Source organism: Gymnodraco acuticeps, unplaced genomic scaffold (assembly GCF_902827175.1).
Source record: "Gymnodraco acuticeps unplaced genomic scaffold, fGymAcu1.1, whole genome shotgun sequence".
Classification (NCBI taxonomy): domain Eukaryota; kingdom Metazoa; phylum Chordata; class Actinopteri; order Perciformes; family Bathydraconidae; genus Gymnodraco; species Gymnodraco acuticeps.
The window spans coordinates 5-26214 of NW_022991739.1; the positions used below are offsets into that span (position 1 = coordinate 5).

At 43.2% G+C, this 26210-nt stretch overlaps 2 protein-coding genes and 1 long non-coding RNA gene across 3 annotated transcripts; 1 reads left to right on the forward strand and 2 right to left on the reverse strand.

Moving 5' to 3' along the window:
- The first annotated feature begins 2915 nt into the window (after window positions 1–2915).
- Window positions 2916–5933, forward strand: LOC117534854. The gene is made up of 2 exons (XR_004567327.1): window positions 2916–3140; window positions 4765–5933. It is a non-coding gene; the product is annotated as an uncharacterized LOC117534854 (long non-coding RNA).
- Window positions 5934–8018: 2085 nt separating this feature from the next.
- Window positions 8019–19422, reverse strand: lats1 (large tumor suppressor kinase 1). Its single transcript, XM_034199126.1, is given in 11 exon segments — window positions 8019–9634; window positions 9710–9816; window positions 11106–11288; window positions 13751–14333; window positions 14849–15809; window positions 15811–15878; window positions 15880–16247; window positions 16956–17073; window positions 17735–18030; window positions 18033–18184; window positions 19238–19422. Coding segments are annotated over 10 exon segments (3240 nt in total). The 5' UTR covers window positions 18082–18184; window positions 19238–19422; the 3' UTR covers window positions 8019–9127.
- A 498-nt stretch (window positions 19423–19920) lies between these two features.
- Window positions 19921–26128, reverse strand: nup43 (nucleoporin 43). Its single transcript, XM_034199111.1, is given in 9 exon segments — window positions 19921–20498; window positions 21042–21158; window positions 21677–21828; window positions 21912–22047; window positions 22536–22698; window positions 25139–25216; window positions 25370–25456; window positions 25458–25493; window positions 25884–26128. Coding segments are annotated over 9 exon segments (1119 nt in total). The 5' UTR covers window positions 26004–26128; the 3' UTR covers window positions 19921–20268.
- Between the last annotated feature and the right edge of the window lie 82 nt (window positions 26129–26210).

Here is a 26210-nt window from a genome sequence, read left to right on the forward strand (position 1 = left end):
TACTTTCTTAAAAAAGGGAGAAACGGTCTTAAATGTAATTATTGTGCTTTATTTCACACCAGAACCATAACCATAACACAAACTTTTAAACAATGAGAACAATAAATAAATAAATGACAAGAATTCGTATTAAATAAAATTAATACATTTCTTACAGACAGGCCTCGTGGTGTCCGTAGGCTTGCCCTCACTGTCAGAGAGATAGCTAAAATACTTCCACATTTCGCTTTCTGGGCGTCTTTTTTGTCAACAAGCCGAGGCCGCAGCGGCAGCTGCACTCCACTTGCAGCCATGCTTCTCGTTTCTCTCACATGCTCTGGCAGCTAGCGCGTGCACGAGAGAGGGGAGGGACTTAGAGCGTGCACGAGAGAGGGGAGGGACTTAGAGCGTGCTTGAGAGGGGAGGGACTTAGAGCGTGCTTGAGAGGGGAGGGACTTAGAGCGTGCTTGAGAGGGAGGGACTTAGAGCGTGCTTGAGAGGGAGGGACTTAGAGCGTGCTTGAGAGGGAGGGACTTAGAGCGTGCTTGAGAGGGGAGGGACTTAGAGCGTGCTTGAGAGGGAGGGACTTAGAGCGTGCTGAGGGAGGATTAGGGCTTGAGAGGGAGGGACTAGAGCGTGCTTGAGAGGGAGGGACTTAGAGCGTGCTTGAGGAGGGACTCGAGGCGTGCTTGAGAGGGAGGGACTTAGAGCGTGCTTGAGAGGGAGGGACTTAGAGCGTGCTTGAGAGGAGAGGGGAGGGACTTAGAGCGTGCTTGAGAGGGGAGGACTTAGAGCGTGCTTGAGGAGGGGAGGGACTTAGAGCGTGCTTGAGAGGGAGGGACTTAGAGCGTGCTTGAGAGGGAGGGACTTAGAGCGTGCTTGAGAGGGGAGGGACTTAGAGCGTGCTTGAGAGGGAGGGACTTAGAGCGTGCTTGAGAGGGAGGGACTTAGAGCGTGCTTGAGAGGGGGGGACTTAGAGCGTGCTTGAGAGGGAGGGACTTAGAGCGTGCTTGAGAGGGAGGGACTTAGAGCGTGCTTGAGAGGGAGGGACTTAGAGCGTGCTTGAGAGGGAGGGACTTAGAGCGTGCTTGAGAGGGGAGGGACTTAGGGAAGGGACTTAGAGCGTGCTTGAGAGGGGAGGGACTTAGAGCGTGCTTGAGAGGGGAGGGACTTAGAGCGTGCTTGAGAGGGAGGGACTTGGAGCGTGCTTGAGAGGGAGGGACTTAGAGCGTGCTTGAGAGGGAGGGACTTAGAGCGTGCTTGAGAGGGAGGGACTTAGAGCGTGCTTGAGAGGGAGGGACTTAGAGGGTGCTTGAGAGGGGAGGGACTTAGAGCGTGCTTGAGAGGGAGGGACTTAGAGCGTGCTTGAGAGGGAGGGACTTAGAGCGTGCTTGAGAGGGAGGGACTTAGAGCGTGCTTGAGAGGAGAGGGACTTAGAGCGTGCTTGAGAGGGGAGGGACTTAGAGCGTGCTTGAGAGGGAGGGACTTAGAGCGTGCTTGAGAGGGAGGGACTTAGAGGGTGCTTGAGAGGGGAGGGACTTAGAGCGTGCTTGAGAGGGAGGGACTTAGAGCGTGCTTGAGAGGGAGGGACTTAGAGCGTGCTTGAGAGGGAGGGACTAGAGCGTGCTGAGAGGGAGGGACTTAGAGCGTGCTTGAGAGGGAGGGCTTAGAGCGTGCTTGAGAGGGAGGGACTTAGAGCGTGCTTGAGAGGGAGGGACTTAGAGCGTGCTTGAGAGGGAGGGACTTAGAGCGTGCTTGAGAGGGAGGGACTTAGAGCGTGCTTGAGAGGGAGGGACTTTGAGCGTGCTTGAGAGGGGAGGGACTTAGAGCGTGCTTGAGAGGGAGGGACTTAGAGCGTGCTTGAGAGGGAGGGACTTAGAGCGTGCTTGAGAGGGAGGGACTTAGAGCGTGCTTGAGAGGGAGGGACTTAGAGCGTGCTTGAGAGGGAGGGACTTAGAGCGTGCTTGAGAGGGAGGGACTTAGAGCGTGCTTGAGAGGGGAGGGACTTAGAGCGTGCTTGAGAGGGGAGGGACTTAGAGCGTGCTTGAGAGGGAGGGACTTAGAGCGTGCTTGAGAGGGAGGGACTTAGAGCGTGCTTGAGAGGGAGGGACTTAGAGCGTGCTTGAGAGGGGAGGGACTTAGAGCGTGCTTGAGAGGGGAGGGACTTAGAGCGTGCTTGAGAGGGAGGGACTTAGAGCGGGCTTGAGAGGGAGGGACTTAGAGCGTGCTTGAGAGGGGAGGGACTTAGAGCGTGCTTGAGAGGGAGGGACTTAGAGCGTGCTTGAGAGGGGAGGGACTTAGAGCGTGCTTGAGAGGGAGGGACTTAGAGCGTGCTTGAGAGGGAGGGACTTAGAGCGTGCTTGAGAGGGAGGGACTTAGAGCGTGCTTGAGAGGGAGGGACTTAGAGCGTGCTTGAGAGGGGAGGGACTTAGAGCGTGCTTGAGAGGGGAGGGACTTAGAGCGTGCTTGAGAGGGAGGGACTTAGAGCGTGCTTGAGAGGGAGGGACTTAGAGCGTGCTTGAGAGGGGAGGGACTTAGAGCGTGCTTGAGAGGGAGGGACTTAGAGCGTGCTTGAGAGGGAGGGACTTAGAGCGTGCTTGAGAGGGAGGGACTTAGAGCGTGCTTGAGAGGGGAGGGACTTAGAGCGTGCTTGAGAGGGGAGGGACTGCAGGCACGGCTGCAGTGCAGGGAGTGGAAGCAGAGCGCTGAAAACACACGGCTCTTATTAAAACAGCGCTTTCTCACCGGAGTACTTTCCCCCGTCGTTCTTAAAGTACCGATACTAATGAAACGGAGGAATCGTAACGTTTTTAACGGCAGGGTATCGCGGTACCTTTCAAGTATCGGTACACCGTGCAACACTAGTGTGTGTGTGATAACGACTAGTCGGTCTGCAGATTTAGCAACATCAGATCTGCTTACACACACCCACCCACCTGACTGTCGGTAACAGCAGTGATACCTGATCTCTGTTCTGCGCACTTTATTTTTGGACTGAACTTTATATTAAACTTAAACCACACTTGTCGTTCTAACTCGCTGTTTGTTCTCCTCCTCAGATTGCAAAGGAGCATGGCATTAGGTTTTTTGAGACGAGTGCTAAGGCCAACGTCAGCATCGAGAAGGCTTTCCTCACGTTAGCAGAAGACATCCTCAGAAAGGTGAGTGTATGTGATCGATAATGATTTTTTTTTTGTGGCTCAATAGTATTTCCTGGGATACCTGGATAACTTCAAATAAGATAACACTTTGTTTACCTCTGAGTAAAATGACTGTGTAGCAATGCAAAGTAGGTACAGTGAAAATGTATAGTGCAAATATACAACTCTAAAATACCTAATGTATTTATTGTTGTCTTTTATAGATTGAATAAGGGAGAACAATAAATGTGTTTATCTGTATTTATAAAATCTAAATGTATCTATCTGTATTATTAGTATTCACAATACTCTCCAAGAAGCAATTTAATAGCTTTGCTCTTCTAGGAAAAGCTCATTTAGCTCCAGTCAGATGCTAACTGTGTTGCTACTTGTAAGTGTATCAAATGTGTTGATGTTACGCCCCTGATAAAAGGGAAGAATTTTGACAAGAGTCAAAGTTAGGTTTCATTCTCCGGTACTTTACTCGAGTCAGTCAACAAATGCACCACCTTTCATAGCACATACAACTTGGCTATTAACACTGTATTTCAATCATGAAACTTCTTAATTACAACAATATAATTGATAAGATTATATAATTGACAACATAACAGAACCCTCACAGAATTATTTAACTAAAATATAAAGACAACATATTACATATAACTGTGTTATACACAATACACAAGATGGCGGCAAATGCGCGCTACGCAGTGTTTGTTCATGTAACCATGTAGACGTTACTACACACATTCTCAGCCATCACACACATCAGCCCAAGCCGATAAAACGTAATAATAACACACTCACTATTTCACACAACCGCTTTAAAACACTCCTTACACATGTTATGTTATAGTTTGGCCCAATTTGTTATGTTTTTGTACTATCTACATACCTGATAAAAGGGAAGAATTTTGACAAGAGTCAAAGTTAGGTTTCATTCTCCGGTACTTTACTCGAGTGAGGAAAGTACCGCAAAAACCCCCAGATATGTGGGCGGAGACAAGAGCAATCGATCTCCGTCTCCCAGATCAAGGCCATCTAGTCGATCACAGTTTAACAGATCACACGTCTCCAAAACAAATACAAACAAGCGCAGACAGAATACCTTCTCATCCTTTCCAAACATCCTACAATTAAACTACATTAACAAAGGTCAAAGGTAACAGTTAAAATACTGTCAATGTTACAAAAACAATCTATTACATTGACAGTTGGTCTAAAACTTAAGATGTCAATTATAATATTAAAAAATGGCGAATCTCACACTTTGCCCACGTTATAAAAGTTAAAGAAGTAAGTCGAGGGAAAGTCAGTGTTTTTATTACTTGTGTTCACTTGTCATTTTAAGCTAGATAATAAGTCGATCCCTTACTGTGAAAATTAACATAATAATCATGATTCAAAGATCAACATTAATAGGAACAGGTGATGAAATAAACAAAAAGACAATCTACATGGTTTCTCTGGGTATAAAGGAATTCTGTTAAACCAAAAATTCCCTCGTTGACGATTTTAATGTGATGATGAAGACTTTTAGAAGCTTGAAATGATTAGTTGAGGTACCTTGAAAGAGCTCTTAAAAAGCTGTACCATCGTTATAATTACTCATATCTTTTTTTATGTGTGTTTGGTTCGACAGACGCCTGTAAAAGAGCCCAACAGTGAAAACGTGGACATCAGCAGCGGAGGTGGAGTCACAGGCTGGAAGAGCAAGTGCTGCAGTTGAACAAGTCCTCGGTTTCACTCTCACACACACTAACGCACACACACCAACACACACACACACACACACACACACACACACACACACACACACACACACACACACACACACACACACACACACACATTCTGTTTTCTCTCTCTAACGGCTAACTCTAACTCTCTCGCTCTCTAACCTGTCTCATGAGTTTTTCTTGCACACTGACACTCTCTGTCTCTTTATCAGAATAAAACAATAAACCACTTCACTCTCTAATCCCCCCTCCCCCCCTGCACCATATTCTTCCACTCTCCATCTGATGATCATTTTTATTTCTGATAAAAAGAGAAATCCAGTCACGTTTCTTGTCATATGTTTTAAAAGTTGTTTAAAAAAAAAAGATGAAAAAAAAGATAAAGAAATAATGTGTGAAAAGACAAGCTCATATTTTTAATATTTCCTTTGCCTGAGCTCACCTGGTTGGACACCCCCACCCTTAACCCCACCCTCACCCCCAAACCACGTCACTCACTTTCGGTCAGAGGAAATCTAAATAAAACAAAAACAAAAAAAGACAAATGTAGGATTAACATTTTGTACACTTTTCTGTTGTCTAACCGTATTTGGTCATTTACAATTTGTTACCAAGTGACAGAGGCGTGGCTAGCTCCTTTTGTATGTGGGGGTTTATTTTTGTCCTGTGCCTTATATGGAAGACAGGGGCGGGGCTAGTGTTGTGGGCGGGGCCACATCCACCCAATGAAATAACAGTTTAATAATCTGTCGGCTCTGTCACGAGGACGCCGCAACTGAAGCGGAACGTTTGAATTTCTCCTCCAGCCAAGAGAACGGCATTATTCAGTATGTCCTGTTATTGATGTTTTTATTATTATCTGTATGATTTATTTTACTTATTTTTTTTTCCTATTTGGGTTTGATTTATTTTTATTTTGTTTGCTGCATGCAGATTTCTTTGGGTTGGAAGCGTTTCTTGTAACGTTGTGTAACGTTTGCCACTGGGTAACTGTGGGCGGGAGGTACACAAGTTCTCTTTGGAAATTCAAACAGTTTTGCAGATCCATTAAAAATAAGCTTGTTTAAGTTAACTTGTTTTGTCCTCAATGATGTGTTCTTTCATGTGTCCTTTCATGTCTAATTATTATTGAAAATACTGTCCGTTTGAGGGCTTAACACTCAGGGAAACTTTGAATTATGATATTTAATTTGAGGGACTTATTGCATCATTCTCAATTTAATTTCATGAAAAAGTACAGTGTCGAAAATATGAGTCATAGTAGACTTTGAGCTGTCTTGGCTTTGCAACAGATTGATGCATAGAGGCGAAGTCCCGCCCATCTAAATGTTACTTTTCGAAAGATTATTTCGATCCCCTTTGAATTGTGCCACGAATTACACATGTTTGTCAATCTTAAATAATTTCCATGTCAAAAAAGTCAGTTTGTCGTAAAACTGTTGAAATATAAGACAATGAAAAATACGCAACTAGAAAGACTACAAATCCCAGAGTCCGGTCCCGCATGCTGGCTCTCACGGAACCGACTAACTCCCCTTGTGTGTATGTGCAGCTCTCAACGTGCCCAGACTTGGAGTGATTTTCACCTCGTTTAATACTTTTCGCCTCATTCTGAGAGAACGAAGTGAAATGTGTCAACGGGACGGCCGTCTTGGTGTGTGGAGCGAGACATTTAAAAAAATGTTGACTTGCAAAATGATCTTTTAAATTGACAAACATGTGTAATTCATGGCACAATTCAAACGGGATCGAAAGATAATCTTTCTCTCCATTGACTTCAATACATACTTTTTCCGAAATAAGGTCCCATGGAGGTCCCCCGGAAAGGGAGGGACTTCGCCTCTATTGCCTTTGAATGCAACATTTATATTGACGTTTTCTGGCACTTTTAGTCATAAACAGATTGGATAATATTGCATTATGCTACTACACTAAACAAGGACACATTTATATTGGACTCCTGAATTTGCATTGACAAAAAACATTCAATTCCAATCAAAAAAAGGACACCCTCCTTGTTTGATGTAGTTAGGAGAATGTGTGTGTGTGGAGCCCCCTGCTGGCACATTAATGAACTGTTAGTTGGAGCTCTAATATAAAAAGTAGAATAATTATCACAACACAACAGGTGCCCATATAAAAGGAATTTTGTCGTTGACATTCTTTATTTATCACCCTCTACCTCCCGCAGCAACAATGTACACAAATATAATTCTCTCACTTACAAAGAAAAGACAGAACCAGTGCAGAATGTCAGTGGTCACCATAAAGTCCATAACTACATTCAAAGATCTTTTCCTAAAACACAAAGATAAAGTACAGCAGGTTACACAATCAGCAGTTCTCTCCACCGTCACTCCGGTTTCTTTTTTTAATAAATCAATACACAGGCACAACAAAAACTCAACACACGACAGTCAGCTGTAGTGATTTTCAACAACAGGAAGTGAAGCCTCTGCTCACACATAATGTAAAGTACTACGGGATGGAGTGGTTAGGCATGATGGGTAATAATAACATGTGATTGTTATTTTTAAATGTGGAGAATTACATGAACTACATGTTGCTAAATCCACCACGGGGCATAAACAGAAGGGCAACCATGGCAACCGTGCTCGGGGGGGGGTTTTCTTCGCTGCTTTTGGTATTGGTATTTTGTGGCGCCGCTTACAGGCCCGGCATATGGGTTAGTGCCATGGGATAGTGCTAGATCGTATACCTCCTGGGTTTTAGGCGGAAGTGACAACCTGTATATGTACTACAGCGTATCCAGCGCTTTCGAGCGGTCTCGTGTGAACGGAAGACTTTTTTGATATCGTATTCGGTTCATTTGCGTGTAAATGGGGTCTAACGGCCCGTCCACACTACAGCTTCGACAGCTTCAAAAACGGTTTCCAACGCGTCTGCCCATTCACTTTGAATGGGGTGACGTCACTTTTCGCCGAACTGCATTGTGGGAAGCAGAGCGGAGCTTTCCTGGCTGCAAAAGTTGAGCAATGTTCAACTTTTGCAGCTTCTGAAGCTTTCTGTGGAAGCGTCAGCCAATCAAATCATATGCCGGTACAAGCTCTAGCCAATCAAACCGCTGCTTGTGTGTCAGGGGCGGGAGATTCAAGTGATTGGTTGTTGGTCGAGCTTCAGACACGCCCAATTTGAAGCTGTAGTGTGGACGGGCCGTTAGTACTTTGGTGGAGACGAGTATAAAAGTCTGAATGCTGAGGGGTTAACAACAATACTTAAAAGTTCTGTGATTTAGTGTTTTGAGACAGAAGAGCAACATTAACTGGAATCAGCAGCAGTGACAGAGGGCCTGCCCTAAAAGAAAAGAAATCAGCTGACAGGGAAGATAAACTATTTACATCAACTGTATAATTTATAAATACATTTTAAGTATAAATTAGAAAAATAAAACAAACCCTACTGTAGTTCAATCAGCTACTGCTACTCTCATTTTTAAAATGATTATTAACCCTCTGTATATTTGGTGGAAGATAATTTAAAAAAAGGCACAGCAATGAATTAGAGCGATTTATCCCTGCAAATGTCTACCAGTCACAAAACTAAATCCCCATTTCAACAGAAATTAAAATATAAATTAACGTTCTAACCTTTAAATGAAATACAAACAATCCCCACACTCAAACAGCAGCTACACTAGCATCACCAGTTACAATTTCTTAAATAAATTAAGGCTTGTTTGCGTACCGTCATCAAAGAGAGCACCCTGATTTAACTCAGCTTTCTATTCTTCAGGCAGCAAACATCGTACAGTCGCTTTCAAACATCCAGAGCTCATTCGGATTTCTGCTGAGAGTTGGATGAGCAGAGCGATACCATTTATGTCTGAAGAGCTGTACCGGAAGTCCTTTCTTTTGAGGGTTTCAAATATAGCTCTGAATGTCTACAGTCATTTTTTTGTTCACGTTTAAATACTAAATTTGACTTTTAGACTCGACAATGCTCGGAAATTATTGAAAATGTTCGGCTCACCGATGCAATACGGTTCAACAAACAGTATAGGACTAATAATATCAGTGTAGTTTTATCTCTATCTGCAACTGTGCAGAAAAAACAGGTTTTGAAGAGATGAATAGACCTGCAGGGAAACCCCACAACTGAACAGCATTTAAATGTAGATTCAGAAATTGAATGTCAACGATATAAATGAAGCCTACTTATTTTCCGTGAACTGTAGTATTGATCTAATGCTTGGCAAAAATGGAATAAGTGTGTTTTCCTGTCTCCTCTCCTCTCCTCCATTAGTCTCTAAATGTACAGCAAGTCTCGGCCCTCCGTCGCTGAGCTCCCAGCAGCCACCTGGGCCTCAGACTCCGCCTCCTCCCCCTCGTAGCTCTCGTACTCGATGGGCTTGGGGCAGCTGTACGGGTGGCCGTTGTCGTCGAAGAAGCGGCGGAAGGTGAACTCGTAGAAGGCGTGTTCGGGGTGTTTTCCGTTGCGGAACCAGCCGTTGAGCGTGTCGTTGAGGTTGTCCTCTCCGTCGCTGTCGCTGCTCCACATTTTATCGGGGTCCACGGGGTCGAAGTTGGAGGTGTCCGTGGAGTGAGCGATGGTGGGGACGTACGGCGCCGCCTGTTGCCGCAAGTCGCTGGAGAAATCAATGTTCTGGAAGAAGGGATGAGCTTTGATCTCGTCGGCGCCGCCCTTCCCCACGCGGTCCTCCGGGCTGCGGCACAACTTCACGATGAGATCCGACGCCTCGGGGCTGAGCTTGGCCAGCGGGGGAATGTTCAGCATGTTCTTCCAGTTTATCACCTGGTGACAGAGACGACAGTGAGGAACAATGCAGACTGAAGACGCATCACATTTCTCTGCGGGAGCTTCACATACCTTCATCTGCGTCTCCACAGGCGTGTTCGCCAAGAAGGGAGGCTGTCCGACAACCATCTCATACAGGATGACGCCCACACTCCACCAATCACACAGCTGGGTGTAGCCTGCAGGAGATTTAGGACATTCTTACATCAACAACATCTGTCAGCAATGTTTTAAATCAGGGGGCCAGATACAGACAAATATACGAAGGGCTGGGCCGCTCACTTGAGGTATACTGCCTCATAAGTTCAGTTATAAGTTAGCATGTCATGCTTTTCCGGTTATCACCCGTCCCCTTGTGTGTTATGAAGGTTTTTCTGCATGTAAACGGTCTGCAGAGTCACAAACCCTCAAAGTACACCCTGTAGCGAGTAAAACTCTAACACAGGAAAGACCTGTCTATGCTGCCTCAGAACGCCTCGCTGGACATTTCTCTTTTTCCATTGTTTGCTTCCTGGGTATAGTGACGTAACTATACGTAATGGCCGCGGAGCCGTTACATTTGGACCAATCAGCGGACTTCCTCACACACACACACACACACACTCGGCTGGACGTTGCGAGGCTCGCTGCTGCGAGGAGCGGGACACTGTGAGCTGGCTCACTGGTGTGGGGTCTGCGAGACAGCGAGACACCGCGGAACTCAGCCTGAGCACACACACAAACTCCCAGCCAGGCTGCGGGTGTGTGTGTGTTCGGGCTGGGTTTCGCTGTGTCTCGCTGTCTCGCAGACGGCCACTGGGCTCACAGGGAGGGGGCAGGAGCTCCAACAAGCCGTGTAGGACAGAGAGTGAATACACATACTATACAGAGATGCTGTGAGAAACCAATGTGAGTTTGGAAAATTACAAAATATAAATGTTTTCTAGTAGAGCTCAACAATGGAATTATGACCAGTAGAAATGGCCATGACATGAGACCTTTACGTAATTGGGCTTTTTGTTATCAACTGACTGAATTTGTTTGAAAATATGTCTTATTAACACATGAATACTGTGTGATATATGTTTACATATATATTTAAGAAGTACAATATAAGACAAGCACAAGTTTAATCTGTGGGCCGTATTCCATTACACTTTTTTAATGTGCTGAGGGCCGATTCAAAATGGTCCGCGAGCCGCATTTGGCCCCCGGGCCGTAGTTTGGACACCCCTGTTTTAAATGTTACATTCACTTTTGAAGATACATTCTATTATCTGTCAAGAATACAAATGACTAATGAATTGCATTCAAATCAACATTGCAGCGTAACATAAAGCAATGATCGTATGACCGTTTACTTTATGCTTCTTGAGAAGACAGTTGGCTCCCCTATATCCTTCAGTCCTTGTTCAAACTTTAGTAACAAGACAATACACATTCTGGAAAGACAGTAGTAATAAAGTGAGTTTCAGGGTATCCTCTGTACCTGTTCGGAGCAGCACTTCTGGAGCGATGTAGTTGGGCGTCCCGACCAGAGAGTGGGCCAGACAGCGCTGGTGCTCCCGGGCCTTCCTCCGCTCCAGAGGCTTCAGGCGCTCCGTGCAGCGGCAGTCTGCCGCGTCCTCCCACTCCTTACTGAAGTCCATGCTGTCCTGCCTCACATGGTCACCTGGAGACACACCAAACATCATTAAACCCATCAGCTGGGTTCTGTTTTCACAGGCATGTGAATTAATAAAAGGAAGGGTGTAAATGTAAACAACTTGATATGGTCCCTACATTTAGTATTTTCCATAATATTCACTGAATGACTTTCTGGTCAGTTTTTGAAAGCTAATAGCTGTTTGGTATTGAAATGTCGATACACCCCAAAATCGTATTCATTTCATACTGAAAGGAAATCAAAAGAGACATGTATTCTTGGCAGGAGGAACACGCTGACAATTATACAAAGCTGCTTGTGTTCTGCTGAATACTTTGAAATATTTTTTTAATTACTTATATATCTAGGGATGGGTACCGAGCCCCGGGGCTGAATTATTAAAGACCGTGGTACCGTTAAGCTCCGACGTTATCGGTCTTTTTATCGGTACTGGAGACATGTAAAACATATCTCGTGTATTATTGCTACACAAACATTATATTGCAGTTTTAGTTTCGCCAACTCCGTTTCTAATATGCAAAAAGACGTCTATGATTATTTTTAGTATTTTCGATCTTTCCAATCCAGACGAGATCTCTCCCCGTCTGTGTGCGAGGGGGCGGGGCAACACACACACACAGCTGCTACATGCAGCAACACACACACACGGAGGAGATGGCGGAGAGAACGCGCTCCGAGGTGTGGTTAAACTTTACCCGTCTCGATGCGGACAATGCTCGTTGCCTAAAGTGCAATAAGAGTTTAGCGCGTAAGGGCGGGAACACGAGCAATGTGTCTAAACATTTATCAAAAGTGCACCGCATGCAGACGGAGGAATGTACCGGGTTCGACTGTCTTTCTAGCAGCTCTGTAGCCCCATCCACGAGTAACGTTTCCACGTCAGGTGTTATGTATGCTAGCAGCAACACACGGAGTTAACTACATTATACAAACATGGGGTAATGATTAGAGGAAACTGAGTTATTTAGTTTGTTAAAGTTTCAGCTATTCTGTTCACAGTTCTGTCATCAGAGTATTTAATACGATTTATTAAAACACTGTTGTTTCTTTTGATGTGAAATATTATTTATTTTATTTAAATAATAAGCAATGTTAGTTTTGTTCACAATTTGTTTACATTATTTTTTTCTCCAAAAGAACCGATAAGAGTAAAAAGTAAAAGGACCGGATCGATAAAAGTAGTAGTACCGTAAAAACCTTAACGATACCCATCCCTACTTATATCACTGTTTTTACATGGATGAAATGTAGATTCAGAGAGACCTTCATTTTTATGGCTTATCATACCATGCCTTGTTTTTATATTTTGAAATACTATGAACACGAGTCATTATACTACATGTGGTCCAGCGCTCTAATACACTCTTTTTGTACTCTAGAGCAGGGGTTCCCAAACTTTTCGACCCCCAAAATAACAGTGCCAGAGACTGGCGACCCCCTGTCAACGGGGAGGGGGGGGTGAATTAATTTAAGTTTTCCCGCACTCTCGCGGGAAAATCTCCGCAATGGAGCGAGCTTAAGTTTTGATTGCATGATATAGCCCAGCGCAACACCTTCGTCGCACATGCTGCCACTTGTTTTTACCATTTTCAGGCGATTTGTAATCTGTTCTAGAAAAACGATGTGTTTTTTAGGATTTCAAGAAGCATATAGAACAAACAATGGATGTCTTTTATGAACATTTATCCATTTAGATGTGTTCGGAGTGAGATAGATTATTATCTAATACATGCACCCGATGAAGCATTGTATTGTCTGTTGATGATCAGAGGCTGTTGTTGGGGCCATGCAGGCCTCAGAGTTAAACTTGACCAGTTTTACTGTATTTTGTTTTGAAAATCCACAGCGGAGGTTTGTGTCGTACTACATGCGGTGTATTTTGCATCTCTCTCAGTAGCCAACGATCTGAGAGTCTGTTGGCTCGGACATAAACTCCGTAATAAATGTAGTCTACATTTCATAAGAGGTGTAAAACCTGTGAGCATTTTAAATCGCATTTGAACTAAATGCTTATATAATCTGTAGTTGTATTTGTATTGTTGATTTAATGTGTGAACGAGGCGATACAGAGAAGGCTAAGCTGTCATTATTAGGCTGTAATGTTGGAGAGGTAAGCAGGCCTATTGTTTCTGGATATTTGTGGAGTCAGGTCCGCGAGTGTTTTTTTATTGGTGAAGTGTCCTTGGTATGAAAAAGTTTGAGAAACACTGCGCTAGTGGATTGTCAAAGGGGGAGCCTCGTTGCGGGCAAATTATACAGATGGCTAGTCCGCCCCTGAAAAATGTCTATGCACACGTTATTAATAAAAAAATTAAATAACATTTTTTTATGACTTTTTAATTTATTTTTATTTTGTAATCATCTCACGACCCCCACTCGGGGTCTCGCGACCCCCACTTTGGGAACCCCTGCTCTAGAGGGTGAATTAAACACTCTTAACTGTTAAATATAAGAAATGTAACACCCACCACTCTGGTAATACTTGGAGTCGTGCGTCCAGCGGAAGCCGGTGCACAGGCCGAAGTCGGTCAGTTTGATGTGTCCGTCCCGGTCTATGAGGATGTTGTCGGGCTTGATGTCTCGGTGGATGAAGCCCATCTTGTGGACGCTCTCCACGGCGCAGGTGAGCTCGGCGATGTAGAACTGGGCGAGTTCTTCTTTGAAGATTCCCAGCCGGATGAGGAGGCTCATCATGTCTCCTCCGGGGATGTACTCCATGACAAAGTACAGGTTGTCCCTGTCCTGGAAGGAGTAGTAGAGACGCACCACCCACTCGTTGTCGGCCTCGGCCAGGATGTCCCTCTCAGCCTTCACGTGGGCCACCTGGTTCCTCAGCAGCACGTCCTTCTTGCGGAGCGTCTTCATGGCGTACAGCGCTCCGGTGTCCTCTTTTCTGGCCAGGCACACCTCTCCAAACGCTCCGATGCCGAGCATCTTGATTCGTTTGAACATGGATTTGTCCATCTTGGCTCGCTTTAGCCGGATGTAGTTGGACTCTTTCTGGCAGAGCATCATGCGCATCTGCTCCTGAGCTTCTGAAGACAAGCCCACCTGAGCACAGGACAGTCAGGAGTGATTCAAATGGCCCACATCATGTCAACAAAAAGGTTGAATTGAAACACAAATGGAGTCCTGGTTAGAATAAGTTATAAACTGGCATTAAGGGAATCCTCTGAGGACACGGTGCACACATGCTGTTTAACCTTCAATTTAGTCCCAAACGAAGATGTGTGAGATGGAGTGGCATGCATTTCCTTTGGCCACATGCTGCATTATGCACATTTATAAAACCACTAGACTCTTAACAACAGCTCTCTTGAATAACTGAAGTGTGTGGACTACTCTGTGTCACAAGACAGCACAGATACCTTTACCTTTTTAGTTCAGCTGTTAGTGACCGCAAGGAGAGAGAAGGAGAGAAAGAACAGCTAAGAGATATAGAACAGACACGTATAATACAGCGATGATAGCAGGGGGAAAGTTTGGAAAGAGTAGAACGTATTTCTTTAGGCAGCAACATTTGTATTTGTTTAACTTCATAAGAAATGATGAAGGATATTCCTCACCCTTTGCATCTCACTTTCCAGCTGCTTCCTCCTCCGAATCCTCGTCTGGTGGTTCTTGAGGATGTTCTCCACATGCTGCTCCATGAAGAACTTGAAGGCCTGGGGGGAGTACAGAGCGACTCGTCCTGACTCCCCTCTCGGCTCTTCGTCCCTCTTGTTGCGTCGCACGGGAACGGGTGACGTCGTGATTTGCTTCTTCTCCTTCTCCGTGGCGCTTTCTGTGGTTTTGTCCCGGGAGCCGTCGTTGCTGCTGCTCTCCGCCTCAGCCGCCTCCTCTCGGCCTGAGTTGCGCTTGTTGACCCCCGGGTCGTAGGCAGGTGGGGCGGATGCAGCCTGCTGTTGGAGGAGATGCTTGGGGTAAGGTGGAGGGGGGCCCTGGTAGCTCGGGACCTCTGCTACAACAGCGATCTGGGGTACAGGGGCTGGGGGTTCTGGGTAAGCAGGAGCAGCTTGAAGGGGTGGGGGCGGCTGCTGCATCCATGGAGGGTGCGTGGGGGCGACGGCAGTGTGGAGCTCAGGTTTCTGCACACGGATGCTTTTGACCGGCTGCAGGATGGGGGCCTGTGTGATGGCCGTGACGGTGGTGGCGGAGGGCTGGGAGCTGGACTGGTGGGCCGCCCTGCTGTTCAGCTGGTGGTTGTTGAAGGAGTTGGAGCGGGGGGGCACGTTGTGTTGCCACGACGGAGACAGGTCCTGGGTGCTGCTGTTTCCAGAGGGCTGGCTGGGGGCCCAGGACTGAGGAAGACCTATGTTGTACAGGTCAAGGTTGTAACTGTGCCTGTTGGACACCATCATGGACGTAGGGATGTTTCCACCGTTGGCGTACGAGGGAGAGGAGGCGGGTCCTCCTGACTGCTGATCCGTGGGACTGTGCCTGCTCTGGTTGACCGCGTACGGAGGGGGGGGCTGTCTGCTGCCAGCCGGGATGTAGTCCGGCTGGGCGGAGCCATTCTGAGACCAGCTGGGGGGGGGGGAAGGTGAACTTGTTGCCCCCAGAGCTTTGCATTATGATGGGTTGGTGACCCACAGGGGACCGGGCTGATCCCACGCTGATTCTGAGGGGCTGATGACTGGTACCCGTCAGGCCAGGCCCCCGGAGGCCCCGGAGAGATGCGGGCCCCGAGGTAATCCATGTTGCCGGAGTAGCGCTTGGTTGATGGGTCCCAGGATGATGTATTAGGCACGGCGCAGCGGTTGGGAGGAGGTGTGACACTGCGCACCTGAGGCGGGAGGGGAGGGTTCACTCTCTGGTTGTTAGCGGGGGGAAAGGAGGGAGGGGGCCCCGGGCTGTCTGAGCGGTATATCACTCCATCCACTATGACGTGACGAGGGGCCAAAGACTCCTTAGAGCCTTTCCAGCTCGGCCTCCTCAGCACAGGCTGCGAGATGTGAGAACTTCCTACAGACACACACAAAGGAAAAGAATACAAATAGTTATACATCTTAGAAACTAAAATAAATAGGTAGAACTATGTTTTTGTACACACTTTAAAATGTGTAAAATGCATACATGAACACAAATAACTGATGTCCTCTCACACACCAGAGTCATGTTCACAATACAACAAAAAAAACTTTAAGAATTTCCTAAATCAAAGTGGTATGTTTACAAGAAAAATGTAGAAGATTAAAAAGATTAGAACATTGGTAAATTAACAAGAAAAAAGTCCTTTAAAAAACTTGAATATTCTTTGAGATCATTATTACAAAATGTACGGGTACTATTTAAAAAAAAAATCCACCAGTATTGATTAAAAAAGAAGAAGGAGCACCGCTGTAAAACAAGACTTGTCAAAAGACACAACAACAAAAGGAAAATAATGTTTTTTTATTTTAATAAAAGGTAAAGCAAATGTTATATCTATATATAACACTGCTGGTAATGATACCAGCAGTGCTCCTGTCAATGCATCATGATTGAAAACAAAAACCTAATTTCCACTCTACTTTTTTCCATTATGTGATACAGTGACTCATTCTCTTATTGTCAGCGTCATTTCTTTAAGCAAATGTTCCAAATCCTGCCAACAATATCAAGGTTAGATGAAAACGCCCGGAAAGGGAATAGAGAGAGCCTCGCATTGAGTCCCAGTGGACGGTTACATACCTGGGGCTTTCAGACCGGTAGAGTTGGGGTTGGCAGCAAGCTTCTGTTCCCTCATCGGGTCCTGGTAGATCACCTTACCACTGTAGTCTATAACTGCCCCCATACTGCGACTGTTGCTCTGTTTACAAAAGGCATACAAACAACAGTTAACATTAAGAGTTTGGGCAATCAAAGCTTGAATATCTGTGAATACATTTATTGCTTGTTTTGCTAACAGTTCATTCATGCATCTTTACAGTCTTGCAATGTAGATGGACCAAAAGAGAACAAGTATTTTACTTATGGATTTATCTGTACATTCTTTTTTGGATTATTCAATTAATTGTTTTGTCTATAAAACTTTTTTTTTGTACCAAAACAAACAGTCAAAAAGCCAGAGATATTCCGTTCACAATGAAATAAAACAAATTCTGACATTCGAGAAGCCCCAACAAGACATTGCTTTGTTTAATTATTCATTTATAAGAACAATGGAAAATTGTCTCCAACTAATTTAATAGTTATTTATGAACTAAACATTTGCTCCAACTAAAAATAGTGCACTGCATATGCCAGGGTGCATTCTCTGAGTCAAAACAAGTGGCGACTGCCAACTAAAAAAGTACTTTGTATTGTCAGTCACCTGACAAGCTCGAAATTCCACTTTGCATATTTCTAATTTTTCAAATAAGTCTTCAGTAAACAAAGTGCACTTATTCTCTATAACAGAGTTATGTTTAGAATCAAATTCCTCCACAAACACCAGTCTGAGTGACAAATAAAAGACGAAAACATCTTACCTCGTCGAACCCAGCGCAGGGACTTTCCAGAGACATGTGTTTGTTCCCCTCAGGTCCTGAAGTACTCGGCTCATTGGCAAAAGGCATCAGGGACTTGCGGATCTCCTGTAAGGCCTTGTGGTAGGGGTGTTTGGGGTTGCTGCATCGCCCCTGTTGCCTTGAGTCCTCCGGAGGCATTTTTACAGCTCCTCCAGAGTCTGCTTTAGGGGGGTCCGATTGTCTGGATAAATTGCGCAGACTGTTCCTTATTTCCTGCAGCATGTGTTGGCTGTTGGCGCTGTAGTTGCTGGCAGGAACGTTTTGGGTCTCGCCTGTCTGTATCCTTCGGGTTTCTCCCCTCTCTTCATGTAAGAGCATGTATGATGACGATGAAGGGGATGAAGAGGATGCCACTCAGTCCAGCGTAGCAGTAAAGGGTAGCAGGATGGCTGCACTCACATCTGCATGCTGCTGACAGGAATGTACAATATGAGATGAGCAAGCAACCAAAACACACATCATGTTACCAAACAGGTCAGGCATATATGATGTGTGGAAGTACTAATTGACAGATAGTATCAGGTAAACAATAGCAAAGATGAGGCAAACTGTATGATCAAATGAACCTATATTGTTAACAGTAATTCATTAGATTAACTTAAGTACAATTTTGAGAAATGTTTGCTACTTTGTACTTTTGTCCTTCTAGCCAACCACAAATCACAGGTAAATTGTGTACTTTTATTCCACTACATAATAGAAATACCTTCACTTACTTTTCAAATGTGGATTAATGATATGAAATAGATAAACACTTAAATCAGACTTTAGTTACACCTGGAGTAACATCCAAACTACACTGCAGCATATATAGTCATTAAAACTAGCTGCACCTTTACCAGCTTTGATAACACTTTAATGCATCAATATTTATAATCAAAAACAAATCAATATATTCTTTTTGAAATGGGCACATTTGCATAATTATTACTTAAGTATAAGTAGGTCTATATTTAGATGCTTGTACTTTTATACTTTTACTTCATTGGGATTTTGAATTCAGGATATTACTTATAACAGAGTATTCCTACACTTTGGTACTTCTATTTTTACTTAAGTAAAAGGTCTGAGTACTTCTCCCACCACTGATTCACGTTAAGGTTCCCTCGTTATTCAAACCTTAAGGTTAAGAAAGATTCCTCAGAATAAAGACTATTCCCAAAACAAAACACCTGCCTGTACACTTGCTAGCTTCGTTAGCAGCACAGGCTAACACAGCGCTACACTACAGCTCATTCACGAGTGGAGTGAAATAAAATGCTAGAATTGTTTCACACATTCACCTAAATGACTTTTACTTTTACAATGTTCTCCCAATATTACAATTTAACTTTGAATATAATCCAATAGTGCAGAAGCACATCCATGGCCTGTGTAAAAGGCATCCATTTGCTGCTATGCTAACTAGCTGCTAGCTCGGAACAGCAACAGTTAGATAGCCGTTAGCCGCGTCTGACAACTTACCAATATCTGTAAAATCCGCTTTTTTTTTACACTTGTACTTCTTTGGCAACGACCGATATTTTCCTTGACCTTTTACCGAAACAAGGACGTACAACTTTAGCTTAAAATGTCCTGGTCCTGTTGCCCTGGCTGTTTCTAGTCGTGTTGGATTCCTGGGATGTCTGAATGACAAGTACAACACAACAGAGAACGGTTCACACGAAGAAGGAACGCGACACACTTCCGGCAATGGTGGATTAAACAATAAAAGAAGGAAAGTAACTCATGAGTGTTTCTTTTTAAATCCTGCTGACAGAAAACACACGTATTTTTCAGGAACATTTAAACACAGGTCACAAATAATACATCTGTATGACCATGGTAGTAAGTACCAATCTCCTTGAATTTGTATCATTACCCCATTTTCCTTCAAAACAACTCTGGGCCATGGATTCAGCTGTAATGAAAAATTATTTAACCACTAAATATGAAATGTACACAGTAACTGCAGCTACAATATTTATATTATTGAGTACTGGAAGGGGGGGCATTGTTAGATTCTGTGACATGATCAAAAATTAACAACTAAGGAAAAGTAAATGGAGGATTACAAAGGAAACACTTGTACACAGTAAAATGTAGCCTCTGCATTTAACCAACCCTAGTATTAGGAGCAATATGAACTACATTGGATTCTTACTTTGAATACAAAACCTTTAATGGACACATTAGACATCTGTATAAGGCATTTTTATTCATTTATTTCAAAACGTTTTAAATGAAATCCATACAAAAGTACTGTAGAGTTGAACTACTGTTCGTGGAATGATCTACAAAAACCTAGATTAATTGATGAATCCATCCAGAAATGCGCAAAAATACTGTGTATACACCATTATATGACATGACAAATACACAATTTAGACCAAAATGTCAACAGTAGACTTTTGAACACAGTTTTTTTTAGGCACCTTGTTTGATCAAATGAGACAATGTGGTGACAGCAATTGACGGCAAATAAAGAGATCTTGTTCAGTACAGAAACAACTCTTCTAAACGGGGACTTGTCTGTTGACAAAAATTGCTTCTCCGTCAGTCCCGCAGACAAGACATTGTCCAAGTACATCCAGGCTGTTGACAGACAGCGTCTGGCTGGGCAACATGTGAGTCGTCTCCACGCGGCCTTTACTGGAGTCTCCGTTCAGCCACGCGCTGATGAGGGACTGGTTTCCTCCAGCCGGGGCCATCGCACTGCGAGATATCATGCTGTTGTTCCTGCCACCTGGAAAACAACAACGAAACAATCAATTAACATTTTAGAAGATAATTCTGAATATAATATCCCTTGAAGGAGTTTATGTTTTGGTTTCTTTCTTAGCTGGATTACTGGAAAACAACTGGTTGAATTTTGATGAAACGTGGGGAGAGGGTGAACCATGGGCCAAGGTTCACGATGTTATTTCAGTTTAAGCATTTCATATTTGTACATATTCACATGATAATAAAGTGCCTTGTGGTTTTATTAAATGTATGTTAAATAGTTTTAGTATTGAAGTACATAATAAATGCACAACTGAGATGATGAAGTTCCAGTGAGTCCTTCTAGTTTGTAGCATTTTGCTCTGCCAGCGTTTTAGCTCTTGGTTATCAGTATCACGTCAGCTGTCTCAGTGTTTTTGTTGTTGCTCTGACAACCAAAAGATTAGTCACAGTTGTATGACTAATACATTAAATACATATACATGTTGTGATTAAAATGTAGTTTATAATCAAATGATTGTTCTGCAACTGCAAACTTTTGGATGATATCCACAGTAACACTTGCCTTGTAAGAAGGAGGGCATGTCTGACTGTGCGGACGTCTCCCAGTGCAGCAGTGAACCGTCCTCTGAGCAGGTGAACAGATGATCTGGGTTCGTCGGGTGGAAATGGACTTCCCACACTGTAAAGAAAAGCAAAGAAAAATCAAATCAAGTTTTATTTATATAGCATATTTTTAAACGATTTTTGGTCGAGCTAAAGTGCTGTACATATAATACAAAATAACCTACAGTAGAGACCTTTACAGCACAGTTTGTGCAGAATATCAGTATGAGAAAACGACATCAATAATAAAAAAAACTCATTGCTGAAGAGAATTATAATTTACAAGCAGAAATAATTGTACTTTTAAAACTGGCAATTTTATTCAACTGCCTATTCAAAATGGCTTTCCTTGCTTTGATTTAAAAATAAAGAATGTGTCATACACACAACAATTACAGCGAAGAGATTCCTTTCTTATTCACGTTGAAAACCAGTGTTAAACTAATGAGAAATACAAATGTAAAAATCAATGTTCAAGCATTTCTTTACCCCACCTTTGATGTGTTCAAAACAAAAACTGTAATACCTTTCCCTTACCCCCTACCACAATGTCAAAAAAAACAACAGAAAGAAGAAATCCAACTAAACTCTTACTTTCAGCAGAGTGAGCCTCCATGAGTGAGAAGGGTGCGCTGCCTTGTCTTATATCCCAGACACAGAGCATGCCGTCCTGCCCCCCCGTGGCAACAATGTGCTGCTGGTTGGGATGTCTGTCCACACAGTGCAGAGGGACTCTATCCCCTGACCTGGAAGAAGAAGACGTTATTATAAAAGTCAGATCAGAAGAACAAATGTGGAGAAATGTGATTTTTGTTTGTGGAAATCTTACAAGGAGAGAATCTGGGATGGCGAGTTGCTCTGTTGCCTGAAGTCCCACAGCTTGAGTTGGCCGATGGAGTTCACCGTCAAAATCTCTGTGGTCCTCAGGTAGGTCACAGCATGAATCGTGCTGCTGTCCGCATTCTCTGTCAAAGTACAATAAAATAAACATTAGACACATTATAGTGTCCAACTCTTATGATCTGGAGGTGTTATGATATTCTAAACCCATGAAAACAAATGTAAAGACTGTTTTGAATATGTTTTGGGGCTGTGCGCTTTTTGTAATGATACCAGTAGTACTAGTTATAATACTAATAGTAACAAAAACCTTTACTTTTTTCATTCAATGAAACCAAAAAGCAGCATCAATAGCAAAAAGTAATACAGGAGGAAAACCAACACAACTAAACACACCATTAGACAAAGGTACCAATTAAGAACAGATCAACCCTTTATAAAATGTGAAAGTGCATAGGGAGTGATTCACATAAAAGCCTATTCACAAAAGTGTGTATTTAAAGATCAAGCTGGTTTTACAGGCTTCACATCCCTCGCTCTACCAAGTTATCTCCCGGGATGCCCCCTAAAATGTGCGTAATTTAAAGTGACACTATCATTATGTTAACCTCACCTATGACTCTAACGACTCCCTCCTGGTCGGCTCTGAAGACGACGATCCTTCCATCTTCACCGACCGTGACGATCTCGGGGCTGCTGCACACGACCCCAGTACAGGGAGCGTTGTCACATGGGTAACAATGAACTCCTGGCCAGCGCTGAGAAACTGATATCGTCTGCAGTCAACAAAGACATTTTTATATTTACCAAACCAGAAGTATGTAACATATCCAGTTTGTCCAACATTCACCTCCTTGAAGTGCAAAATATTTGTGTAGCTGTTCCCTGGTATGTTGATGGAATTTAAAGGGGACCTATCATGCAAAATGCACTTGTTCATGTCTCTGTGGAAAGAGATTCTGAAAGTTTCAGGAACAAAGATTCTCTTTTTGTCCTGATCCATTTCTATAAAAACCTGTCTGAAAATGAGCTGATCAGATTTTGGCCACTTTATGATGTCATAACGATTTTTTGGCTTGTGTAACCATTAGCAACCAAGGTAACCCCCCTCTTTCACAATATGCAAATGCTCTCATAAATACAAAGCTAGGTAAATCTAACCCTTAGATACCCTAGCTAAAATCAAGTTATTGTACCCTTTATACTTTCATACAATACTTTTAGGGTAAGAATCATAAACAGCTGACTATCATGTACTAATTTAGACATTTGAAAAAGCCAAAACAAAAATGTATAAAGTCAAAGTAAATGTATTGAAAAGCTTTGGAAAGACAATTAACATGTGCAATACATTTAAGGGATTGTGTGGGTATATATAATACATAAATAATGTTTATTTCTTTTCTTTTTTGTGTACATATTTAATGAAAACTGTACAAAATAATTAATGTCATGTATGTTAAAAGAGTCAGGAAAACCATTAAAGGTAGGGTAGGTAATTTTGGAAAAACCAGCTCGAGTGCGCTAGAATTCGAAAGTACACAGCCGGAACAAATCTGCCACTTCCTTCAGACTTCCTTACAGAGCCCCTCCTCCAACACACACGGACGCGCACATGACCAATGAGAGCACGAGATAAGTTTGTGCACAGATGGAAGGCTGACAGGCAGGTAGGCCATCCAGTTACTTTAGCCGGGCCGGCTCAGATGATTGGTCGTGCTTTTTACAGCGCCACGGCTTCCACAGATGACATTTTTTAATGTATTTATTGTCAAAGCATTTAATATATTCATTGCTATTGGGATGTTAAAGGAATGCTCCACTCATTAGATAATTAATCAAAACTTCAGTATTTAGTAAAACATTATGTTTAAACCATACCCTGAAGAAATCAGCGATATTCCCCGGTAAATAATGATTTTATAGCTCTTTTTTATCAAAACCTGTATATTCCGTCAGGCCGCTGCCATTTTGCCCATTTTCAGTAGTCACGTGATGGTCGTGACGTCATCCATGCGTTCACTTTGTAAACACACGAAAACATGGCGGAGTATTTGAGTTCGGACCTTTATATATACACACAGTCTATGGTTCGGACTAGTCAGCCGAGGAAGAAGTTTTGAGCAATATGAAGAGATTGGATGGGGGAATTCAGCCATACAGGTTCGAGCCTACTTAGTACTACTTAGTAGATACAATGATTTTGATTACTAGATATGTATGCATGTAGTACCACCCTTGCTAGCGATTCCCTCTCTAGTTTAGCATACTCAGCCTCGTTGTCCCTGGCCCTAGAACCACGACTTTATGGGGCCGGAAAACTGGGGGAAAATACCCACTAGCCGGTACTACGCTATATGGAAAGGCCACCAAAAACTGGCCTGGCCTGGACGATAAAGGACGTTTAAACGGGGCTACCCGCTGCAATGGAAATGCGCTATAACATACCTTATTCTTACTCCGAGCACTACTTCTGGTCCTCCGTCGCTTCACACTTGCAGAGGGCGATTTCTCAACTGGCCGAACTGGTGTCCTGGTCGGTGATGACACCAGAAAGACCGATGGTACTGCATCTCCATTAAGTAATGGTTGTTCAATAAATCCCATGTTATGTTTTATCATACTCTCAGAGTAGTCGTCCGGAAACTTGAAATGTTTGCTGCGTACATGCCTGTGGATCTTTCGGTTCAGGCCGGCCACATTTCGCTAGCCACTGCCTCCGAACGTACTTCCTACGCTTACCTTTTGGCAACAGATGGAACCGAGCATTCCGTGGATTGTTCCTATCAGAATTGTGGCAATGTTTCGCGATACAACGAGGCATATTTGAAGAGAGTAACTACAGTAAATAACATGAACATCAACGTGTCCTCGAAACCAAACGCATGGTTTACGTCACGTCCGGTAAAATGGCGCCGCCCACAGTGTTGATGTTATTTCGGTAATTAATCAGTTTAAAATCACTGATAATGTCATCGGATTAAAAAAAGAAAAAAAAGACTGGCAGAGACTGGTCTGTTTTATCGGATGATAATTATTTAAAAATGAGTGTCATGAGCATACCATTCCTTTAAGAGCATTCCATGGAATATAACAAAAAGTGTTTCTGAAATAAATGATATACCCCACCTTTAAGTGTGAAAAAACCCACTTCATTGCACACATATCCTCCATGAAACACTTCTGCATCTGAAAAACATTTGTGCAGGTGCGTACCTGACTGTTTTGATGGTGGCGGAAGATGGTTACTGCTCCAGTTGACGATGTTGTGACGATTTTGTCTTGATCCAAAAACTGAAAAACAAAGCAATAGCCTTATTGAATGAGGGATCAGAAGAGAAAAAAAGTTGTATCTGCATTCCTTGAAAAATGGTTAGAGCAGCATTTCAGACTAACAGATCAACAAGTATTATTGTCTTTAGTATCAACAATGATTAAGTTTCTTACCTGAAGATCCAGAACATCTCCATCATGCTTGTGTTCACATAAAAGCTGTGGGTCTCCTTCAAATCCATCATCCAATGAAGAGCTTCCAGGATTCCCCAATTGACCAAAAGGAAATCTTGTTATCCTATAAAAGAAACACATTCATTAGTAATTGATGTACAATTTGAACTTGTTTTAAAGGTTTGTAATGTGAAGCACAGAAGAATAGACAATAATCTAACTGACAGTTATCATAATAAGGAAATGTTTTGGTCACTATGCCATGTATCTCCTTCAATTTAGTAATAATTAGAAAGAAATAGCATGGCTTAAGTGTGTGGTAAGTCTAACATGACATCCCTACAGCTAATACAACATGTGTTTATGCACTAGCTGCATGCCTTACGGTATATTACACGTTTTAAGTCATGTTTTGAGCGTCTGTGTAACACGCGAAAAAGCCCAAACCACATAGAATTCATACATATTTCGATGAATGTTTGCAGCATCATAATATGACAGACAACTTTCCAACCTCGTTATCCCAGGAGCCAGTCGCAAAGATATCTGGTTGCTGCAAAGTGGAATGAGATACGGGTCGCCATCTGGTTTTACTGATTTTCTGGGACACGTACTTAGCATTTACACTATCCATTGAAACAGTTTCACACACTTTAAATTAAAAAAATAACGATTGCTAGTGTTAGCTTAGCATTCGTGGGGAAAACCAAATCCGGAGCGTACGCGCCTCACTACTTTGTACGTAGCTACGGTGGCCCAGCAAGGTCAAACCAGAAAATCAGACGACTTTTCGCTCATTTTAAACACGTTTAAAACATTTGTGCGAATTTTCTCAATGTTT